The 18322-nt window shown below is 41.2% G+C and overlaps 1 protein-coding gene across 1 annotated transcript; it reads left to right on the top strand.

The window, feature by feature from the left end:
* The first annotated feature begins 1277 nt into the window (after window positions 1–1277).
* Window positions 1278–6785, top strand: LOC117290182. Its single transcript, XM_033771441.1, has one exon. It carries the CDS (start codon window positions 1278–1280, stop codon window positions 6783–6785), a length of 5508 nt encoding a protein of 1835 aa, XP_033627332.1.
* Window positions 6786–18322: the final 11537 nt, after the last annotated feature.

The raw sequence follows: 18322 nt of genomic DNA, 5'->3' as shown, positions 1-18322 counted from the left end.
AATAATGTCTTAATTATCAAAATATTATATTTGTAAATATTCGTAGCTGTACAAAAATTGTCTTAATTCGGCCTCTGGCTGTGAAGACTTTGTTATAAATAAACTGTTGCGAGTCGGATTAATTTAATTTGGACTATTGAGGGCGCTTTGCTTAGCAACGCCACTCGGGATCAAGATCTAGTCAATTGTTACGAGTCAGTTTTGGAGCAGTGAAATTATCTTTTGTGTTTAGATTTTTGAAGGACCCTGGATCCCAAACCAGCGGTAAGCAGACATTTTAGGCATTGCTAATTTATCATTGTTGGGTTTGCTGTAATTATTAGTTTTGGGAGGTAATTCTTGGGGTTTAATGGGGTACGTTTATCTTGGGATAGTTTCGTACTTTTGTGTAATCTAGGTCATGTCATTACCTGTGCGTTTCATGTACGTGTACGTTGGGCTAGGTGGACTAGGGACATTTTTGTGGGTTCGCTTCCCAGTTTTCATAGGTTTGAGGGAGGGTTCCTGTAATGGGTTTATTGTTAGTAGTTATTTCCATGTCAGGTTTGCTTGGTGAATAATAGGGCCTGTTTTATATAACTTTAGTTGAGCTGTAGGTTACAGCGCCCTCTCGTGGTCAGTTTATGAAGTTCCCAGTTTTTCCTGTTGTTGTTAAAGGTGTTTTGAAGTTGTTAGACAAATATTGTTTATTTGTTTTCTGTGTTTTGACCCTAGTTGACGTGCAAGGCAGTTGTATTGTGCAAGGCACTTGTATAGAGCAATTGTATGTTGGAGAAGTGGAACAATAAAGAAAGAACTCAGAATTAAAATGTTGTTTCAATCAACCGACGTTACAGTCAACGCTGTGGTACACCCAAGGTCAGTGAACAAGAGATAATTTGAAGATAAAATTTGGTGAAGAAGAGAAGATAATGGAAGCCCTTCATGGTATAGAAGCCAAGGCTCAGGCTATGGCTACTCGGGCCAGAGTGAAGCAAGTGATGGAGCTTAGGAGAGAGACAGCCAATGCACTCATCGACATGAAAGAAAGCATACAACCATTGCTGCTTACCTTGCCACCAAGAGTAGATGAAGTAAGAGCTAGACACTCCAGATGGCTTCAAGAATAATATGAGATATTTCTAAGTCAACATGACGAGTACATAGCACTAGTTCCAGAAGACCAGAGGCCAACAGTACAGTCAGAACTACAGCCCGAGCTCAACAGTCTTCGAGAATTCAAGAACACATTAGATCAGTGGCTAGTATATCACACCCGTCAACCCGATAGAGACAGCATGAGGTCGGTAAGGTCCCGTACTTCTCGTTCAGCGGGAAGCCGTATTTCCAGTTCCTTATCGATAGCCAGAGCGATAGAGCATCAGAAGACTGCAGAGCTGTTAGCCAGATCTAGAGCACTCCAAGAGAAAGGAAAGTTGGAGGAAGAAAAGCTCCAGTTTGAAGCAAGAAAGAGAGAAGAGGAATTGAGAATTAAGCAGAAAGAAGAAGCATTTGAACTAAGAACCGAATTGCAGGTATCAAGTGCTAAGGCTGCAATCCTCGACGAATTGGAGCAGAGTGAAATTCGAGACGAGCAAAACTTGAGCGGCTTTCCCCTTCCCCCCTTTGGACTACACTCACCAGTGGGTGCGGCCTTCAGCCCCGCTGCACCAGTGTTTGCCCCAGAAGCACAAGGTTTAGACCCCAACAGCTTGACCGATGAACACATCGAAAAGAAGCCCTCCAATCAGGCCTTTTTGCAAGAAACCAAGGAGCCACAAATTGAAAGCGCAACTGAGGCAAACAAAACTAAGCAGGAGGATCAAGTCTCTATTGAATCAACCATATCCATAGCCAAACATCTCGTCAATGAAATCCGAAAGCCAAACTCTGACCTTACAAAATTTAAAGGAGATCCCTTGGAGTACAAGCGATTCATACGGCAGTTTAAGGCCAGAGTTGTTGCCAACACTGTTGATGAGGACGAACGGATGAATTATTTAGAGCAGTTCACAGAGGGAGAGCCACATAACATCGTTAACGGGTACAGCTGTCTCCCTGCTGAAGTAGGCTATCCTGCCGCCCTTAAGGAAATGGAAAGGCGCTACGGAGATCCGGACCTTCTGGCCAACGCTTACATACAGAGGGCTTTGAGGTGGCCGGAGATAAGACCAGATAACCCAGCCGGACTAGACGCCTTTGCGATATTCCTGGTGGAGTGTAAGAATGCTGTTCACTCCATAAATGCAGCAAGGGTTCTGGAGTATTCAGAGAACATCAAGCGTCTTGTGTCGAAACTCCCTTTCTATCTTCACGACAGATGGCGAAATGTAGTCTCGAACAAGAAAGAGAACAACGAGCCAGTGACCTTCACTCATCTGGTAGATCTTGTCCAAAAGGAGGCCAGGAAGGCTACAGATCCAGTGTATGGACGGTTTGCTCTGGGAGGCAAGCCCAAGGACGACAAAACAGGACATCCAAAGCTACCCATCAGAAAGTTTGGATGCGCCTCCACAGCAAATGAGTTTGATAACAACGTCAGGGATGAGAAACATGACGGTGCACACACAGGCCCCAAGTTTGCCGATATAGCAAGTTCAAAGCCCTGCAGTTTCTGTCAAGGACCTGGTCACGCAATGTCGGAATGCCGAAAGCTGGGAGCCAAATCACTAACAGACAGGTTGCAGTTTCTGAAGTCCAAGGGACTTTGCTTTGGTTGCCTGAAGTATGGTCATCTGAGCCGACGTTGCAGAGCAAGAGCCAAGTGCAAGGAGTGCAACGCCACGCACCCGACACTACTTCACAGAGAACGGGAACAACAAGACAACCAAGACTCCCCACGGCTCGACACCCCCAAGACCAATGACCAGGGGAACTCCTGTTCCACTAACATGTCATCAGGCATGGACAGGGCCAGATCCCAGATGGGAGCCGGAGCAGGTCTTTGCACCATGGCAGTCATACCAGTAAGAGTCAGATCCCCAACCACCCATACCTACGCATTCCTTGACCCCGGCAGTAATGTAACCTTCTGCACCGAGAACCTTGCCCAACAGCTTGGAGTAACTGGCAAGGCCACTACCATGGAATTGCACACCATGGGACAGTCCCAGAAGTTCACCACACACCGTATTTCAGGACTGGAGGTGTGTGGACTGGACAATGGTTCTACAGTTGAGCTTCCTTTGGTCTACACTAAACCCAAGATGCCTGTCACCAGAGATCTTATGCCAACCCAAGAGGACATTGATAGGTACGAGCACCTTAGAGAGATTGAACTTCCTGTAATTCAGGCCGAGGTGGGGATGCTAATAGGCAATAACGTCCCAGCTGCCTATACGCCACAAGAACTGAGAACAGGACAAGAAAACGAGCCCCATGGAGCCAGATCAGTGCTTGGATGGATCATATGGGGCATGGTCAGAGGTAGGGAAGAGCCCTGCCACCTTTCCAACCTGCAACTAGCCAGAGAAGAAGCAGGACAACTTCAGAGGTTGGAGAACATGGTGAGAGCGTCCATAGACATGGACTTTCCAGAGCGCCTGGTTGACAGTAAGAAGGAACCTTCCGTTGAAGATAAGCAATTTGAAGAAATTATTGGAACAACTCTGAAGTTGGTGGGAGACCACTACCAGTGTGACTTGCCCTTTCGCGAGCCAGCATGCAAGCTTGAGGACAACAGATTTCATGCCATGGACCGTCTGATGTCCTTTAAGAAGAAGCTAAGAAACAACCCGACGTTCAATCAAGACTATGTGACCTTCATGAGCTCACTAATGGAGAAAGGGTATGCCGAGAAGGTCACTGATGCCCCCGAAGATAACAGAGAACGAGTTGGTCGATGGTACATGCCCCATCATGGCATCTACAACCCCACCAAACCAGGCAAGATAAGAGTTGTGTTTGATTGTTCGGCAAAGACTAGAGGAGTCTCCCTAAACGATGTACTCCTCCCAGGACCGATCCTCACGAACAAGGTAGTAGATGTTCTGCTTCGCTTCAGACAGCAACCAGTTGGCCTAATGGGAGACATTGAGGGCATGTTCTTCCAAGTAAGGGTCTCTGAACGCCACAGAGACTTTCTACGATACCTGTGGTTTCCAGAGGGAGACACATCTAGACCACCAGAGACCTACCGTCTGAAGGCACACCCCTTTGGTGCCGTATCGTCGCCATCTTGCGCTTCTTCAGCTTTGCGTAAGTGTGCAACAGACAACGAACATCAAGAGATCTTGAGAAAATTCTACGTCGATGACTATCTCTGTGCCAGTTTTGATGTCACGGAAGCGATTGAAACCAGGAAGATTGTGAAGGAGGTGTGCCGCCGCGGGGGATTCAACCTTCATAAGTGGGTGAGCAATAGTAAGGCAGTGAACGACTCCATTCCTCCAGAGGAGAGATCAAAGTCACAACAGCTGAACACTGAAAGCATCGACCCGCCCCAATCAGAGCGGGCATTGGGAGTGTTCTGGAATACAGTGGAGGATAACTTTGGGTTTAAGGTGAACCTGAAGCACCGTCCAGCTACTCGCAGAGGCATTTTATCCGTCATCAGCAGTGTCTTCGACCCATTAGGACTAGCTGGCCCATTCATCCTTCCAGCTAGAATTATGCTGCAGCGTCTCTGTAAGCAAGACCTCGAATGGGACAAGGAGATTGGAGAAAGGGAAACGGTTGCATGGAACCAGTGGCTGCTGGATATCGTCAAGCTGGAGCAAATGTCAATACCAAGAAGTGTGCGACCAAGCGACTTTGTAGACGTTGCGACCTGCCAACTCCATGCCTTTTCCGATGCTTCTGACGAAGGCTACGGCATTGCCATATACACACGACATGAGGACAGTTCAGGCAGAGTCTTTTGCAATCTGCTAATGGGAAAATCTAGAGTGGCCCCTCTCAAGAAAGTCACTACCCCAAGGATGGAGTTAACCGCAGCCAGTCTTTCAGTGAAGTTTATCGCACTAATTACTTCAGCAATGGAGCTACACTTCAATGTGTTCTACTGGACAGATAGTACCTCCGTCTTGAGATACATTGCCAACAAGACCACAAGATTCCACACCTTTGTGGCAAACCGTATCACTACCATTCAAGAGGGCTCCCGTATTGAGCAGTGGCGGCACGTTCCGACTTTGAAGAATCCAGCAGATATAGCCTCAAGAGGAATTAGTCCGAAGGTAGACCCTACACTCTGGTTTCACGGGCCAGCCTTTCTTTGGGAGCCGGAATCCAAATGGCCAAAGACAGACATCATCAAGGAGTTGCCTGCAAAGGACCCAGAGGTCAAGCGAGTTCACGCCACAACTCTCAAGTTCCACGAAGGTTCCGCGTTCTTGGACCAGTGGATAAGTCAGTTCTCATCCTGGAGGAAACTAAATACAATGGTAGCATGGCTGATGCGAGCACAGGGGCTCTTCAAGCAGCGCCAGCTATCCAGAGTTGAGCCAAAGGCAGCAGTGCAAAGTGAGACTGAGAGTCTTAATCCCCTCACCGTGGACGAATTGGAGACAGCAGGCACCGAGATCATCAAATATGTCCAGCAGAGCTGCGCCCTTACTGAGTCAGTGAGAAAGCTTTACCCTGTGTTGGACGAAGTTGGAGTACTAAGAGTTGGCGGCCGGCTCAGGCACTCAAAGCTGCCAGTAGACATCAAGCATCCAGTAATCCTCCCTAAGGACTCTCACGTGTCAAGGTTGATACTTATTGCAGCCCATCAGAGAGTTGGACATCTCGGAGCCAGCAGCACAATCACTGAATTGAGACGCAAGTACTGGATACCAAGGGCCAGTCTATTGGTGCGCAGCATCATTGCAAGGTGTGTGCCATGTCGTAGATATCGCGGTCGTCTTCAGATACAGAAAATGGCAGACTTACCCGAAGAGCGTTTGGAACCAGACCAGCCAGCCTTTACAAGGTCAGGTGTCGACTACTTTGGGCCATTCGAAATTAAGCGAGGTAGAAGCGTTCTGAAACGCTACGGCGTGATCTTCACCTGCATGGCTAGCCGCGCCGTCCATCTGGAAGTTGCTCAAGACCTCTCTGCCGACTCTTGCATCAACGCAGTGCGAAGATTTGCTGCTCGACGAACCGTCAAGTTTATGAGATCTGACAATGGAACTAACTTGGTAGGTGCGGAGCGAGAGATGCGGGAAGATATTGAGAAGTGGAATCAAGGGATGATCGACTCCAGTTTGAAGCAGTTGGGTATACAATGGGAGTTCAACTGCCCTCTAGCTTCCCACCACGGTGGAGCCTGGGAAAGGCTCATACGCATTACACGGAAGGTACTGTATGGAGTTATGAAGGAACAGCCAATCAAGCTGGATGACGAAGGCCTTCAGACACTGTTCTGTGAAGTCGAGGACATCCTTAACAGCAGACCGATCACCACAACGTCTAACAGCCATGACGATGAAGAGGCACTGACACCCAACCATCTGTTGCGGCCACACTCCAATAAGCGCTTACCCCCTGGCATCTTCGTCAAGGAAGACCTGTACCTGAGGAAGAAGTGGCGACAAGTCCAGTACCTGACCAATGTCTTTTGGAGAAGATGGAGCCGCGAATATCTGGTAAGGCTTCAAGAGCGTCAGAAATGGACACGGGAAACCCGGAACATCAAGGTTGGAGACGTGGTTCTAGTTGCGGACAGCAATCTTGTGCGGAACAGATGGCCCATGGGGCGAGTCCTTGTGGCTAGTCCAAGTGAAGACGGCTGTGTGAGAAGTGTGACAGTGCGCATAGGATCATCAGAACTGAGAAGACCAATCACTAAGCTGTGCCTCTTACTGGAAGCGGACAATTAGGAACGGACTGTTGTTTACAGTAACTTTAACCAGTGCTCTATTTGGATTGTTTAGTGGATTTTGGTATGAGTCTCTTAGTTTTGTTAATTGCTCTTACCTGTTGGTTCCGCAATTAGGGAGCCGGGATGTTGCGAGTCGGATTAATTTAATTTGGACTATTGAGGGCGCTTTGCTTAGCAACGCCACTCGGGATCAAGATCTAGTCAATTGTTACGAGTCAGTTTTGGAGCAGTGAAATTATCTTTTGTGTTTAGATTTTTGAAGGACCCTGGATCCCAAACCAGCGGTAAGCAGACATTTTAGGCATTGCTAATTTGTCATTGTTGGGTTTGCTGTAATTATTGGTTTTGGGAGGTAATACTTGGGGTTTAATGGGGTACGTTTATTTTGGAATAGTTTCGTACTTTTGTGTAATCTAGGTCATGTCATTACCTGTGCGTTTCATGTACGTGTACGTTGGGCTAGGTGGACTAGGGACATTTTTGTGGGTTCGCTTCCCAGTTTTCATAGGTTTGAGGGAGGGTTCCTGTAATGGGTTTATTGTTAGTAGTTATTTCCATGTCAGGTTTGCTTGGTGAATAATAGGGCCTGTTTTATATAACTTTAGTTGAGCTGTAGGTTACAGCGCCCTCTCGTGGTCAGTTTATGAAGTTCCCAGTTTTTCCTGTTGTTGTTACTATCAAAGCCTCATTCTCTGTGGCTAGGTTCAAAATATCTCATACAAATTTCCTTATTTCCCATTATGTAACATAGTTTCTATACCAATATTCTCAATGGGGATTTTCCTCACTTTGTCATTGTCATTTTCTCGAGTAGTTTGTATGTATGTCTGTTTGTCTGTCCGTCTGTCTGTCCGTCCGTCTGTCTGTCTGTCTGTTTCGTCTTTGTATTGTCCTAAGCATGTACCTTTAGTTTATGTCATTTGTTATGTAAAGGCAAGCCGCTACAAGCTACCTGGCTTATTTAGGGCCTTGCCTCCAAATGTGAATCTACTTGCCAGGTAGAGTTTGTTCATAGAGAACTGTCTTTCTTTACTCTACTATAGCGGAGTATATCATCGGATGATCGGGAGACTGTTCAGTTCTGAAACAAACCGTCCTGCTTTGTTTGTACTACTATACCTTCCTTCGGGTTACAAACTATAATGAGCGATAGTATTACATTGTACGGGCACATGTTGTTAATGGCCAATAGGGGTATTACCCTCCTCTAGTTAGACAGATGTTTTGAAAACTTTAGAAAATTTACTTAACATTCAGAAATGTATGATATCTTAACTCCAAAATTTTCTCAAAACGCACCCCGGATTTGCATTTAACAATCAAACAATTCTCCAAAATTTACAGAAAAAATAAGATTTTAAGCCAGCATTTTAAAATTGTCAATGACGAATAAAGGCACTTGACACGTTTGGTTATTGTCAAGAGACCAGTATGCTAAACTTGTATATCCCAACATTTGTTTAAAATAAAAAATTTGTGAAAATTTGGGATCAAGGTCATTGAATTTGCAAGAGAATAATAAAAGAATAAACAGCCCCTAGTTCGAATCCTATGTACATAGGATTCGAACTGCCTCTAGCTGCCGGGCAACCTCGGTAGTCTAGTTGGTAAGATACTGCTCTAGAATCGCAAGGGTCGTGGGTTCGAATCCCACCCGAGTAACATGCCTGTGATTTTTTTTCACAGGACTCGGGAAAGTACTGAGTATACAGTGCTAACACACATCGGTGTATGGGTAAAAAAAAAAAAAAAAATATTCTTTATCCCCGATGCAAATTTAACATCTATTATAATAAAAGAATAAACAGCCCTTATTGCATTATTTTGCGTGCTTTGAGATTCAAAGAGGGAGCCGTTTCCCACAATGTTGTATACTACCAACAGCTCTCCGTTGCTCGTTACCAAGTAAGTTTTTATGCTAACAACTATTTTAGGTAATTACCAGAAGTGTCCAGTGCCGTTAAAGCTCAAATTTATTTAAAACAAAACTAAAACGGCGAATCTACCATGGCTCGCTGCTGTATGATACGACGGATTTTACGCATCTGAAACAGGAGTGATTGGCATGTGCTGTGTTGCTTTTCGTCGTATCTAAAAAAAATATTGCGCATATAGGAAAAACAAGTATTGGGGCTTTTAAATAGCTATTTACAATAATATTGATGAAATGTGGCTGAGGCAAATTTTGAACTTTACAACTTAGTGAATTTGAATGATCTTAATATTGACCGGTATTTGTTTAAAAACACTGGACACTATTGGTAATGTCAAAGACTAGTCTTCTTACTTGTGTAGCTCAACATATATATAAAATAACAAGATTTGAGCTCAATTAGTCGTCGAAGTTGCGAGATAATAATGAAAGAAAAAACACCTTTTTGCATAGCCCGGACACGATTGCATATGCAAAAGTGTCCGAAGCGGACAGTATTGCATGGCGGACACAATTGCATCTGACACCGGCACAACAGGCTAGATTAAGGAACACACGCATTGTCAAGTATTGTTTGAGATTACGATGCAGGGGCAGGGGTGGGGTAGTTGGAATTATTCAACTAGGTATTTACATGTTGTGTTATCTCCGTCGATAAGTGTGTTGTTGTTTTTTGTATGGTATTATGCTACAAGGTATTTCAAGTATGGTCCTGCCCGCCTTCCCCTTTATTTATTTTAACCACTGCATTTCTGGTATTTATTTTCTATTGCTTTGGAATGTCCAGTTTGCCTGCGTACCAACGTTAGTGGGCGTTGGCTGCTTAATATATTGTTGCAGCGAACACCTTAAGCTCATTTCTGTTCCTGATTCCGTTGTGTTCTGTTCGAGTTTATTTTAGTTCTACTCAGACATGTAATTTTCCGTAACCATCTCCTGTAAGTAGCCTTATTTTGTTTACAACTGTGTTATACCTGGCATTTACTTCCCTTGTGTATAAATATCTTTATTTAAACCTTCCCAGACAAAACTTTCCTTATGTAAATATTCCCATGTTCGAAATATTCGGTGAGATGCCTTGTTTCCTGTTTTCCCTATAAATCACCGTTGAGCCAACTCACTCGGTCCCCTTGTACGGCTCACAGCCTCTGGAGTTAATTTCTCGTGTTATTCATTTTTTGGCTAATTCATTCGGTATATATTAAATTGCTTGGAATACTAGCTTCTTAGTGTATAAACCCCCCGTTGTTTCCTGTTTATTTATTGTTGGTTCATGGTTTTAACCAGAATACCAGTGAACGCCCCAGAATACCGCAGAACATTTACCATGTGCACGGACGTATAGTGTTGAGTTTCTCCCGGCAATGATGTAAGTTTAGTAAATATATTAGTTATCTCACTGTTGTAATTTAAACGCCAGATTTGTCTTTGTAGTGTCTTATATTCAAGTTTCACTCGATATCAGTCCTCAGTCATTGCTTGTTTTATTGCTGTATCTCGTTCTGCATTTAAAGTTGTTTTCGTTAGACTGATACGGTTCACCTTTGTCTCCCATCTCTTAATTGTTTAATAATGTGCATTTTCGTGTTACTTAATAAGCTATTAATGTATTTGTTAAAACAAAAGAAATGTTGTCCGAACGATATCTCAAGAAGGACTTGGTGTATCAACTCCAAACTTGGTTTGTGGATTGGTCATGGGATCCCCCAGAAGCAAATGTTTTTGGACCCCCTCAGATAAATATTAGGCTCATTATGGCTAAAACAAAAGAAATGTTGTCCGAAAGATATCTCACGAGGGACTTTTTTATTTTATTATTCAATCATAACTGTTTATTTATAGGCTACGCTTTATTATAAATATTAAGAAAAAAAAATAATAATAAATAAATAAATAAATAAAAAAAACATGTTTTTTTTTATTTCATACATAATATGCACTTACAATAACTCACGAACAAACAAACCAAAATTAGAGGACAAAACATAAAAAACCATATCAAGAAATAATGAATAATTAATTAAACCGTTAACCTCCACTTTGTGTTAAACTTTTGCATAGTGTTTGAGCTAGTCGCAATCTTTCTAACTAATTCATAGTTAAATTTTACTAAATTAACAACAGAATGAAAGTTAGGCCTTTGTTGATTAAACCTGCTTCTGAATATCATCTTCTCTGTTAATAAAATGCAAAGGTTAAATAAAAGATCTGGCTGGTCAGTGTTTTGACCAAACAGAATGGATTTAAAATTTAAAGTAATTTCCTCTCAATTGCGACAAACCTTTCCGCCAATTCTCAAACTGTTTCCAAATAGGCTGCGTATATTTACAATAACCAAATAAATGTTTCATTGTCTCTGGAAACTTAGAGCAAAAGGAGCAAGCATCACTATTAGTAACTTTCATCTTAGATAATCTAACATTAGTCATTAAACAATCCATATTAATTTTATATTGAACAATTCTCGTACTGACTTCCATACTACACCGATAGGGCAGGTAATAGATGTTTTTCCATTCATCCTTCATAATACCGAACTCCTGATTAAATTTGGCCTGAGCAGTTGGGTGAATGAATATCCTAGAAGTAAACACTTTACGGATACCTTTTGTAGAAGGATTTGCTCTTAAACTACCTGCAAGGCTTGTTCCATTAACAAGCCCAGAAAGACCATGGGCGTTGCATATTATTCCAAGAGGGACTTGATGTATATTAACTCCAAACTTGGTTTGTGGATTGGCCATGGGATCCTCTAGACGCCTATTGTTTTTGTATCCCTTCAGTTAAATATTAAGCTCGGAACAAAATAAATGTTGTCCGAGCGATATCTCAAGAAGGACTTGGCGTATCAACTCCAAACTTGGTTTGTGGATTGGTCATGGGATACCCCAGAAGCCTATGGAAGTTTTTGGACCCCCTCAGATAAATATTAGGCTCGTTATGGCTAAAACAAAAGAAATAATGTCCGAAAGATATCTCAAGAGGGACTTGGTGTATTAACTCCAAACTTGGTTTGTGGATTGGTCATGGGATACCCCAGAAGCCTATGGAAGTTTTTGGACCCCCAGATAAATATTAGGCTCGTTATGGCTTAAACAAAAGAAATGTTGTCCGAAAGATATCTCAAGAGGGACTTGGTGTATTAACTCCAAACTTGGTTTGTGGATTGGTCATGGGATCCTCTATTTTGGATCCATTCAGATAAATATTAAGCACGGAACAAAATAAATGTTGTCCGAGCGACATCTCAAGAAGGACTTGGCGTATCAACTCCAAACTTGGTTTTGGATTGGTCATGCGATCCCCTAGACGCCTGTTGTTTTTGGACCCCCCCCCCCCCCTCAAATAAATATTAAGCTCATTTTGGTTAAAACAATAACTCAAAAAGGACTTTGTGTGTAACAACTCCTATCTCAGCGGGGCATTGGTGTTGTCAACACACCATTCTTGTTATTATAGTTTCACCCGTGTTAGTTATACACTGAGTGCAAATAAATGGGAAAGCTCCTTTGTACCGTGCATTTGTTCGGTAGAAACAAAACAGCTCTTAGTTTTTGTCCAAATGTAATTATTGTCAACGTTGTGGTAGACAACACCTCGTCCCTGTTAGTTAACTTAAGCCTTTCTTTTCCATATCCCCTTCAAACATTGTGTGTGTACCTTTTCTGATGATATTCAGATGTGTGTATGGGGCCTAATAACAATCCAGTTGCTCTCATAGTTTAGATGCCAGTAAAGTTACTGATCCAGTTATTTCTACTTAATGGATTATGTGGCTGTACAGGTTGATCCGACTTATGGACGTGTTGAATATGGATATTGAAGTCTTTCTGTTTTCCTTGTAATAATCTGTACGTGTAATTCATACTGTTGACTTAATGTAATTTTTATTGTCATTTCTTTTGTAGAACCACAACGGGTAAAGTTCACATAAAGCTCGCTGGTTAGAGATGATTAAAGGCAGTGGACACTATTGGTAATTACTCAAAATAACTATCAGCATAAAACCTCACTTTGGAACGAGTAATGGGGAGAGGTTGATAGTATAACACATTGTGAGCATCTGGAAGCACACAACTTCGTGTGACAATGGTGTTTTTCTTTCATCTCGTAACTCCGACGACCAATTATTGAGCTCAAATTTTCACAGGTTTGCTATTTTATGCATATGTTGAAATACACCAAGTGAGAAGACTGGTCTTTGACAACTACCAATAGTGTCCAGTGTCTTGAAACACCCTGAATTGACATCATAACACACATTTACGTGAATATTTACGTAAATGTTTTTTACCCCGATTCGAAGGTCAAAATAGGGTCTTTTATTTTCGATGTCAGAGATATTAAAAGCTTCAAAACAATACAACCATAATGAATTTATGACAAGATTAAGGAGACAAAGACAAATCAACTTTTGAGCTTTCTAAAGACGGTTCCAAACGTTTTTTTTTTTTTTTTTTTTTTTTTTTTTTTTGACATGATGAAGTCAGCAATGAAATATCCACAGGAAATTACGGTAGTGCCCCAAAGAAAGATTCCACCACTACGCCGATCAGACCGTTCAGACCATGTAATAGGATACGAGTTGTTATTAATTTTTACCCATCCTTGCTTAGCAATTTGGCCACTGAGGCATCAAGAAATTTTAATTTCCTGATAGATAATTAGCCTTTCCAACATCTTTATTATAGATTCCTAACCTAAGATCATTTTCCCCGCAAATTGTTTTGGCCGAAAGTAACTCTTTTGTTTAAGTAATGGGTAGTCATTATTCACTAAAGGGGTACAGTTTTTTTTTAATAAGGTAGCATACAAAAACAAGGAAATACTATAAATTAGACCTTGACTCATACTGGCGTCCCTTATTTTTCTCATCAAATAATAACAACGAAAGTAGGGCAGCTTTAATTAAGGCTGTGATATAACAATGGTAAGAGTGACAATGATCACAGATTTGCATGCAACGAACGAGGTTTGAAGTTGGTCATGGAGGAAAACTTCCCTGGAAATATTTTGAAAATTACTGCAGCGCTGTAACGATGTTACGTCTCTGAAACATACCGTTGATCCGCTTTGACAACAAACCAAAACGAAGACAGAAATTTCTGATTTCGTTCCAAAAACTGTTGGTCTTTCTTGTAACTTCTCTTTCCCACCCAAACGTTGTACACTACAGCTTCTATCCGATCGGAATGAGGACAAATTGCCATAAAACAATGTGTTTTAAATAGCCCATGGTTGTTTAACTAAAGCACACACAGATTGTGATATTTTTTGTTTTAACCAACGAGTATTATTGTTAAGTAGGATTTGAAACTTTGCATGGTGGCAAAACGATATGGAAAGGTTTGCTGTGACAACATGTAATGACTATCTCTTAATGAGTTCGGGGTGGGTCTGAATTGAAACCAATTTTGTATGCTGTATCCCTTTTCTCAAAACTGTCCAGAACTGAATATTTCGAGGGCCTACAAAATATTAGTGAGGTGCATCCCTAAGATTCAAAGCTGTGTCGCCCCAACCCGCCCCCTTTAATAATACCATGGTGACGCCCCTGGTAAACACCAACGTAGATCACAAACCAAAGGCCGTCGGCGGTATATTATTTACAATTCTACATGTTAGTTTCACTTTGATGCACACTCTCTTCTATCATGGTTATATTTGCCATTGTTTTGTTCTGATCATTATTTAGAGGCAAGATCGCCTGGTTGAGTTTAAATGACACGCCGCCAGTAGATTATGAAGTAATTCGGTCTCTACATACGTTGTGCTAATTTTAAAGGAAAACCCACCACATAATCAATAATGAACTACAAACGTTTTATTTTATTCGCTATCAATTTTGATCGATATTTGGAGACCATTTTAATGTCAGAGAGAGATTGCTTGATTTGGTTTAAACGACATGTGGACGGCAGTTATGTTGACGTCATATGTTTCTTCATACTTCATGCTCGTTTGAAGAAAAGCAAACAGAATCAATATCGAACTTAAAACTCTGCAACGTGTACGTTTATTATTTTTGGTTTTACCCTTTCACCGATGTATGTAAAGCACTGTATACTCAGTGCTTATATGCAAATTTGAAGAAATTTTGTTGTGGCTTTAATAATTTTAATGTACATGTACATGAATCCAATCAAAATATCCAAGGTAAGAAGTCCCCAAACTTTACAATGTTCCCAATCAAAAAATATTCTCTTTTTAATTATAATGATCTGAATCCACGTTCATCTCCATGGAGAACACAAACTCAAAAATGCATCCTTGTGGAGCATGCTTTTAGTTCATTCCTTTGTTCCTGCACAGTTGGACCTCCATAGACTTTGAACAAAACAAAATAATATCATTAATTATTGTACAGAACCCCAGTCATTAGAATTCCCCTAAAAGTGGAGTCACTGTTTTTTGTCCTTTTGTCACAAGGTCTTCATGATGTGCCTGGGTAAGAAGGCGACTACTTTTTTCAAACCTGGGCCCAATTTCAAAGAGCTGCTAAGCACACAAATTTTGCTTAGCATGAAATTTATTGCTTGATAAAAACAGGATTACCAACCAAATTTCCACGAGATTTTCAGGATAAGCGAACAACAGCCGACTAGTATGCAACAAATGGAAATTTGGTTTGTAATCCTGTGTTTATGTTGGAAAAGATTTCACGCTAAGCAAATGTTTGTTCTTAGCAGCTCATATGAAATTGGGCCCTGTTAAGACTCGATCAGCACAGTTTTCAGCTTTAATGTTTGAATCAGACAAAATAAGATTTCCTACAACCACTGTAACAATAATAAACCGTTCTTTTAAAGCGCATTACACACGGAGTAACAGACTGAGAACTGTTGGCCCTTCGTAAGCCCACATTGGATCCACGTCCAAATTCGACAAAAAATCATCTAAATGTTTAAATTCACGAGACGGCTGGAAACTAAATCTGTTTAAAGCTCATGTATTATCATTAACTGTCTGTTTTCTTATTGTTATGCTCATTGATTTATTTGTTTATTTAATTTTGTTTTTTACATATCCATCAGTTTTGGTATCCATTTATAGGCACACTTATCCAAATAACAGGATGAATTGGGAAAGGGAGCAACGTTCAGTTTCACGTTGAGAGGGAACCTCAAAATGGCAAAAACCCACGCAATAAGGTATAACCCACTGCATTAGAGGCAGTGGACACTACATTCTAAAAACTCCCGGGTCAGAATTGACCGGGATTTGGGTCCCAGGGGGCCAGACACATTTGACCCATTTGACCCGGAATCAGTGTCAATGTGTCCCGGAATCCGAGTCAAAATCCCCGCTTTTAACAAAATTTCTGGTCACAATGACACGGATTCCGGGTCAAACCGACCCAGAAGTGGGTCTGGCCCCAGTGGGACCCAAGTCTGGGTCATGTTTGACCCGGGAGTTGTTAGAGTGTATTGGTTGTTACTCAAAATAATTATTAGCATAAAACCTTACTTGGTAACGATAAATGGGGAGAGGTTGATAGTATAAAACATTGTGAGAAACGGCTGAAGTAAGGTAGTTTTCGAGAAAGAAGCAATTTTCCACGAATTTGATTTCGAGACCTCAGAATTAGAATCTGAGGTCTCGAAATCAAGCATCAGAAAGCACACAACTTCGTGTGACAATGGTGTTTTTTCTTTCATTATTATCTCTCAACTTCGACGACCAATTGAGCTCAGATTTTCACAGGTTTGTTATTATATGCATATGTTGAGGTACACCAAGTGAGAGGACTGGTCTTTGACAATCACCAATAGTGTCCAGTGCCTTTAAAACCCGATCCACAGTATGCAATGAAGGCTCCGGTCTGACTACGATTCGTACCTTGTCTATACCGACTGTTTGGAAGGGGGAAGAGCAACTGAGGGTCTTCATAAAAGCACTTAGTCTTATATTGAAGAAAAAAAATGGGACAAAGTGGTAATTAATCAAAATATAAGTCCCGGGCCTTAGTACAAATCCCTGAGATTATTATTTTCATCTAAAAACTAACAATATACGAACTATTTTTTAAAGGTCACACACCGCAGACGAGAATTTCAACCACAGTAGCACAGTACGCACATTTGTAACTAATACACATTTAAACTCGGACGCAATGTTGTTACAGTGTTTTAACTCAGTCAGAGGCATATTGCGGTGTTTTCTTCAACTGCTGAAGAGTTCAGATGAATAACTAAACTAGGCTTTTCGGCCAAATTTGCATAGTCTAGTGAAGTCGTTTCTGCCTCTCTGTTGTTCACAAATGTATGTGTGCACACGCTCTGATAGTTGTACAGGATGTTCGAAACTTGACAACATTATTATCTCTATCTGGCCCGGTCATGGGGGTTCCAGTATTGTTTAATTTATTTTATTTAATTAGGATTTACAACTGCGTATTGCAATGCACTAAAAATTGATGCAATATTGACTGCCCCTTTAAATTATGTTTGACGCCTTGGACCGGGCAACACTAAGTAATGAGATATATAGGAGCTTCCAAAAATTATAACACTAATATCTCTAACCCGTTCATTGGGGTTCCAGTATTTGTATTTATTTATTTATTTGTTTTTACTTTTTTTATGAGGATTTATCTGCGTATTACAATGCACTATAAATTAATTAAATATTGGACTGCCCCTGGACCGGGTTCCAAACTTTATTATCCCTAGCCCGGTCATGGGGGTTCCATGAAAATATGCAGTGATTATAAACATGCGAAAAAGATGTAATGAAACAGGGTATAGGCGTATATTTAGTTGAGGCAAACAAGGCCATTCTTAATTTATGCAAATTATGCAAAATGTCCCTTACATGTTGTTCGGGAGGGTTTCAAAAGACATTTGCCAAAAAAATAATTCCTATAATGCAACTTTGTCTGGGGAAAAAAATGTATTCAAAGATTTAGTATAGGTGTCTTGTACAGGTTGAAAATAACTGTCTTTTCGGGGGTGTAGCACTTTGAATTATCAACCAACCTTTGTTAGATCTCATGGACATGACGTGTTCAGTAATAAGGCATCATGAAAGTCAGTCAAAACCCGAGGTATTATTTCAATTTTCCTAATCATTGCCTGACAACTTCGAACTACGAGCCTGGCAATAGGTTCAACAACTCAATTCAATTCAAATCGATTGACGGTTAGCACAGTTGTCATGCTTGACATTTGAAAGTTGTTGTTTTCACGCAAAGGTTGGGCAATATTCAACAAGGAACCAGTTACATATTCAGGGTTAATTAAAAGAATACCTTTAAAGAGTTCAATTTGTTGCTTCATCTTTTTAAATAAAAAGCAATATAGCTATAAAAGGTTGAATTTCTGAAAATCCAAGTAAAAACGACCATGACTCGGAAACGTCACAATGTTAATTAATGCAGACAGATATATAAAGTTTGACTTACCGATAACCACAGTGGTAACGAAGCTAACCCACTGCGTGCTGTGCATCTTCCCGTTTCTATCGGCGTCCTAGACACCAGTAAGTTACGCCAAATCCTCCAATGAATGTTCAACGAATAAACTCGGCGCATAGAAAAACAACTACGCGTAGAACTCAAACAGTTTTATTAGTAACTGCGACACACGAAAGACGATTCCTTC

The sequence above is a fragment of the Asterias rubens genome, chromosome 5 (assembly GCF_902459465.1).
Source record: "Asterias rubens chromosome 5, eAstRub1.3, whole genome shotgun sequence".
Taxonomy (NCBI): Eukaryota; Metazoa; Echinodermata; class Asteroidea; order Forcipulatida; family Asteriidae; genus Asterias; species Asterias rubens.
This window is presented reverse-complemented; position numbering and strand designations above follow the sequence as displayed.

Bases quoted from the DNA above. Each gene is read 5' to 3' on its own strand.
- LOC117290182 (XM_033771441.1), top strand. From the start codon at position 1,278: ATGAGGTCGGTAAGGTCCCGTACTTCTCGTTCAGCGGGAAGCCGTATT.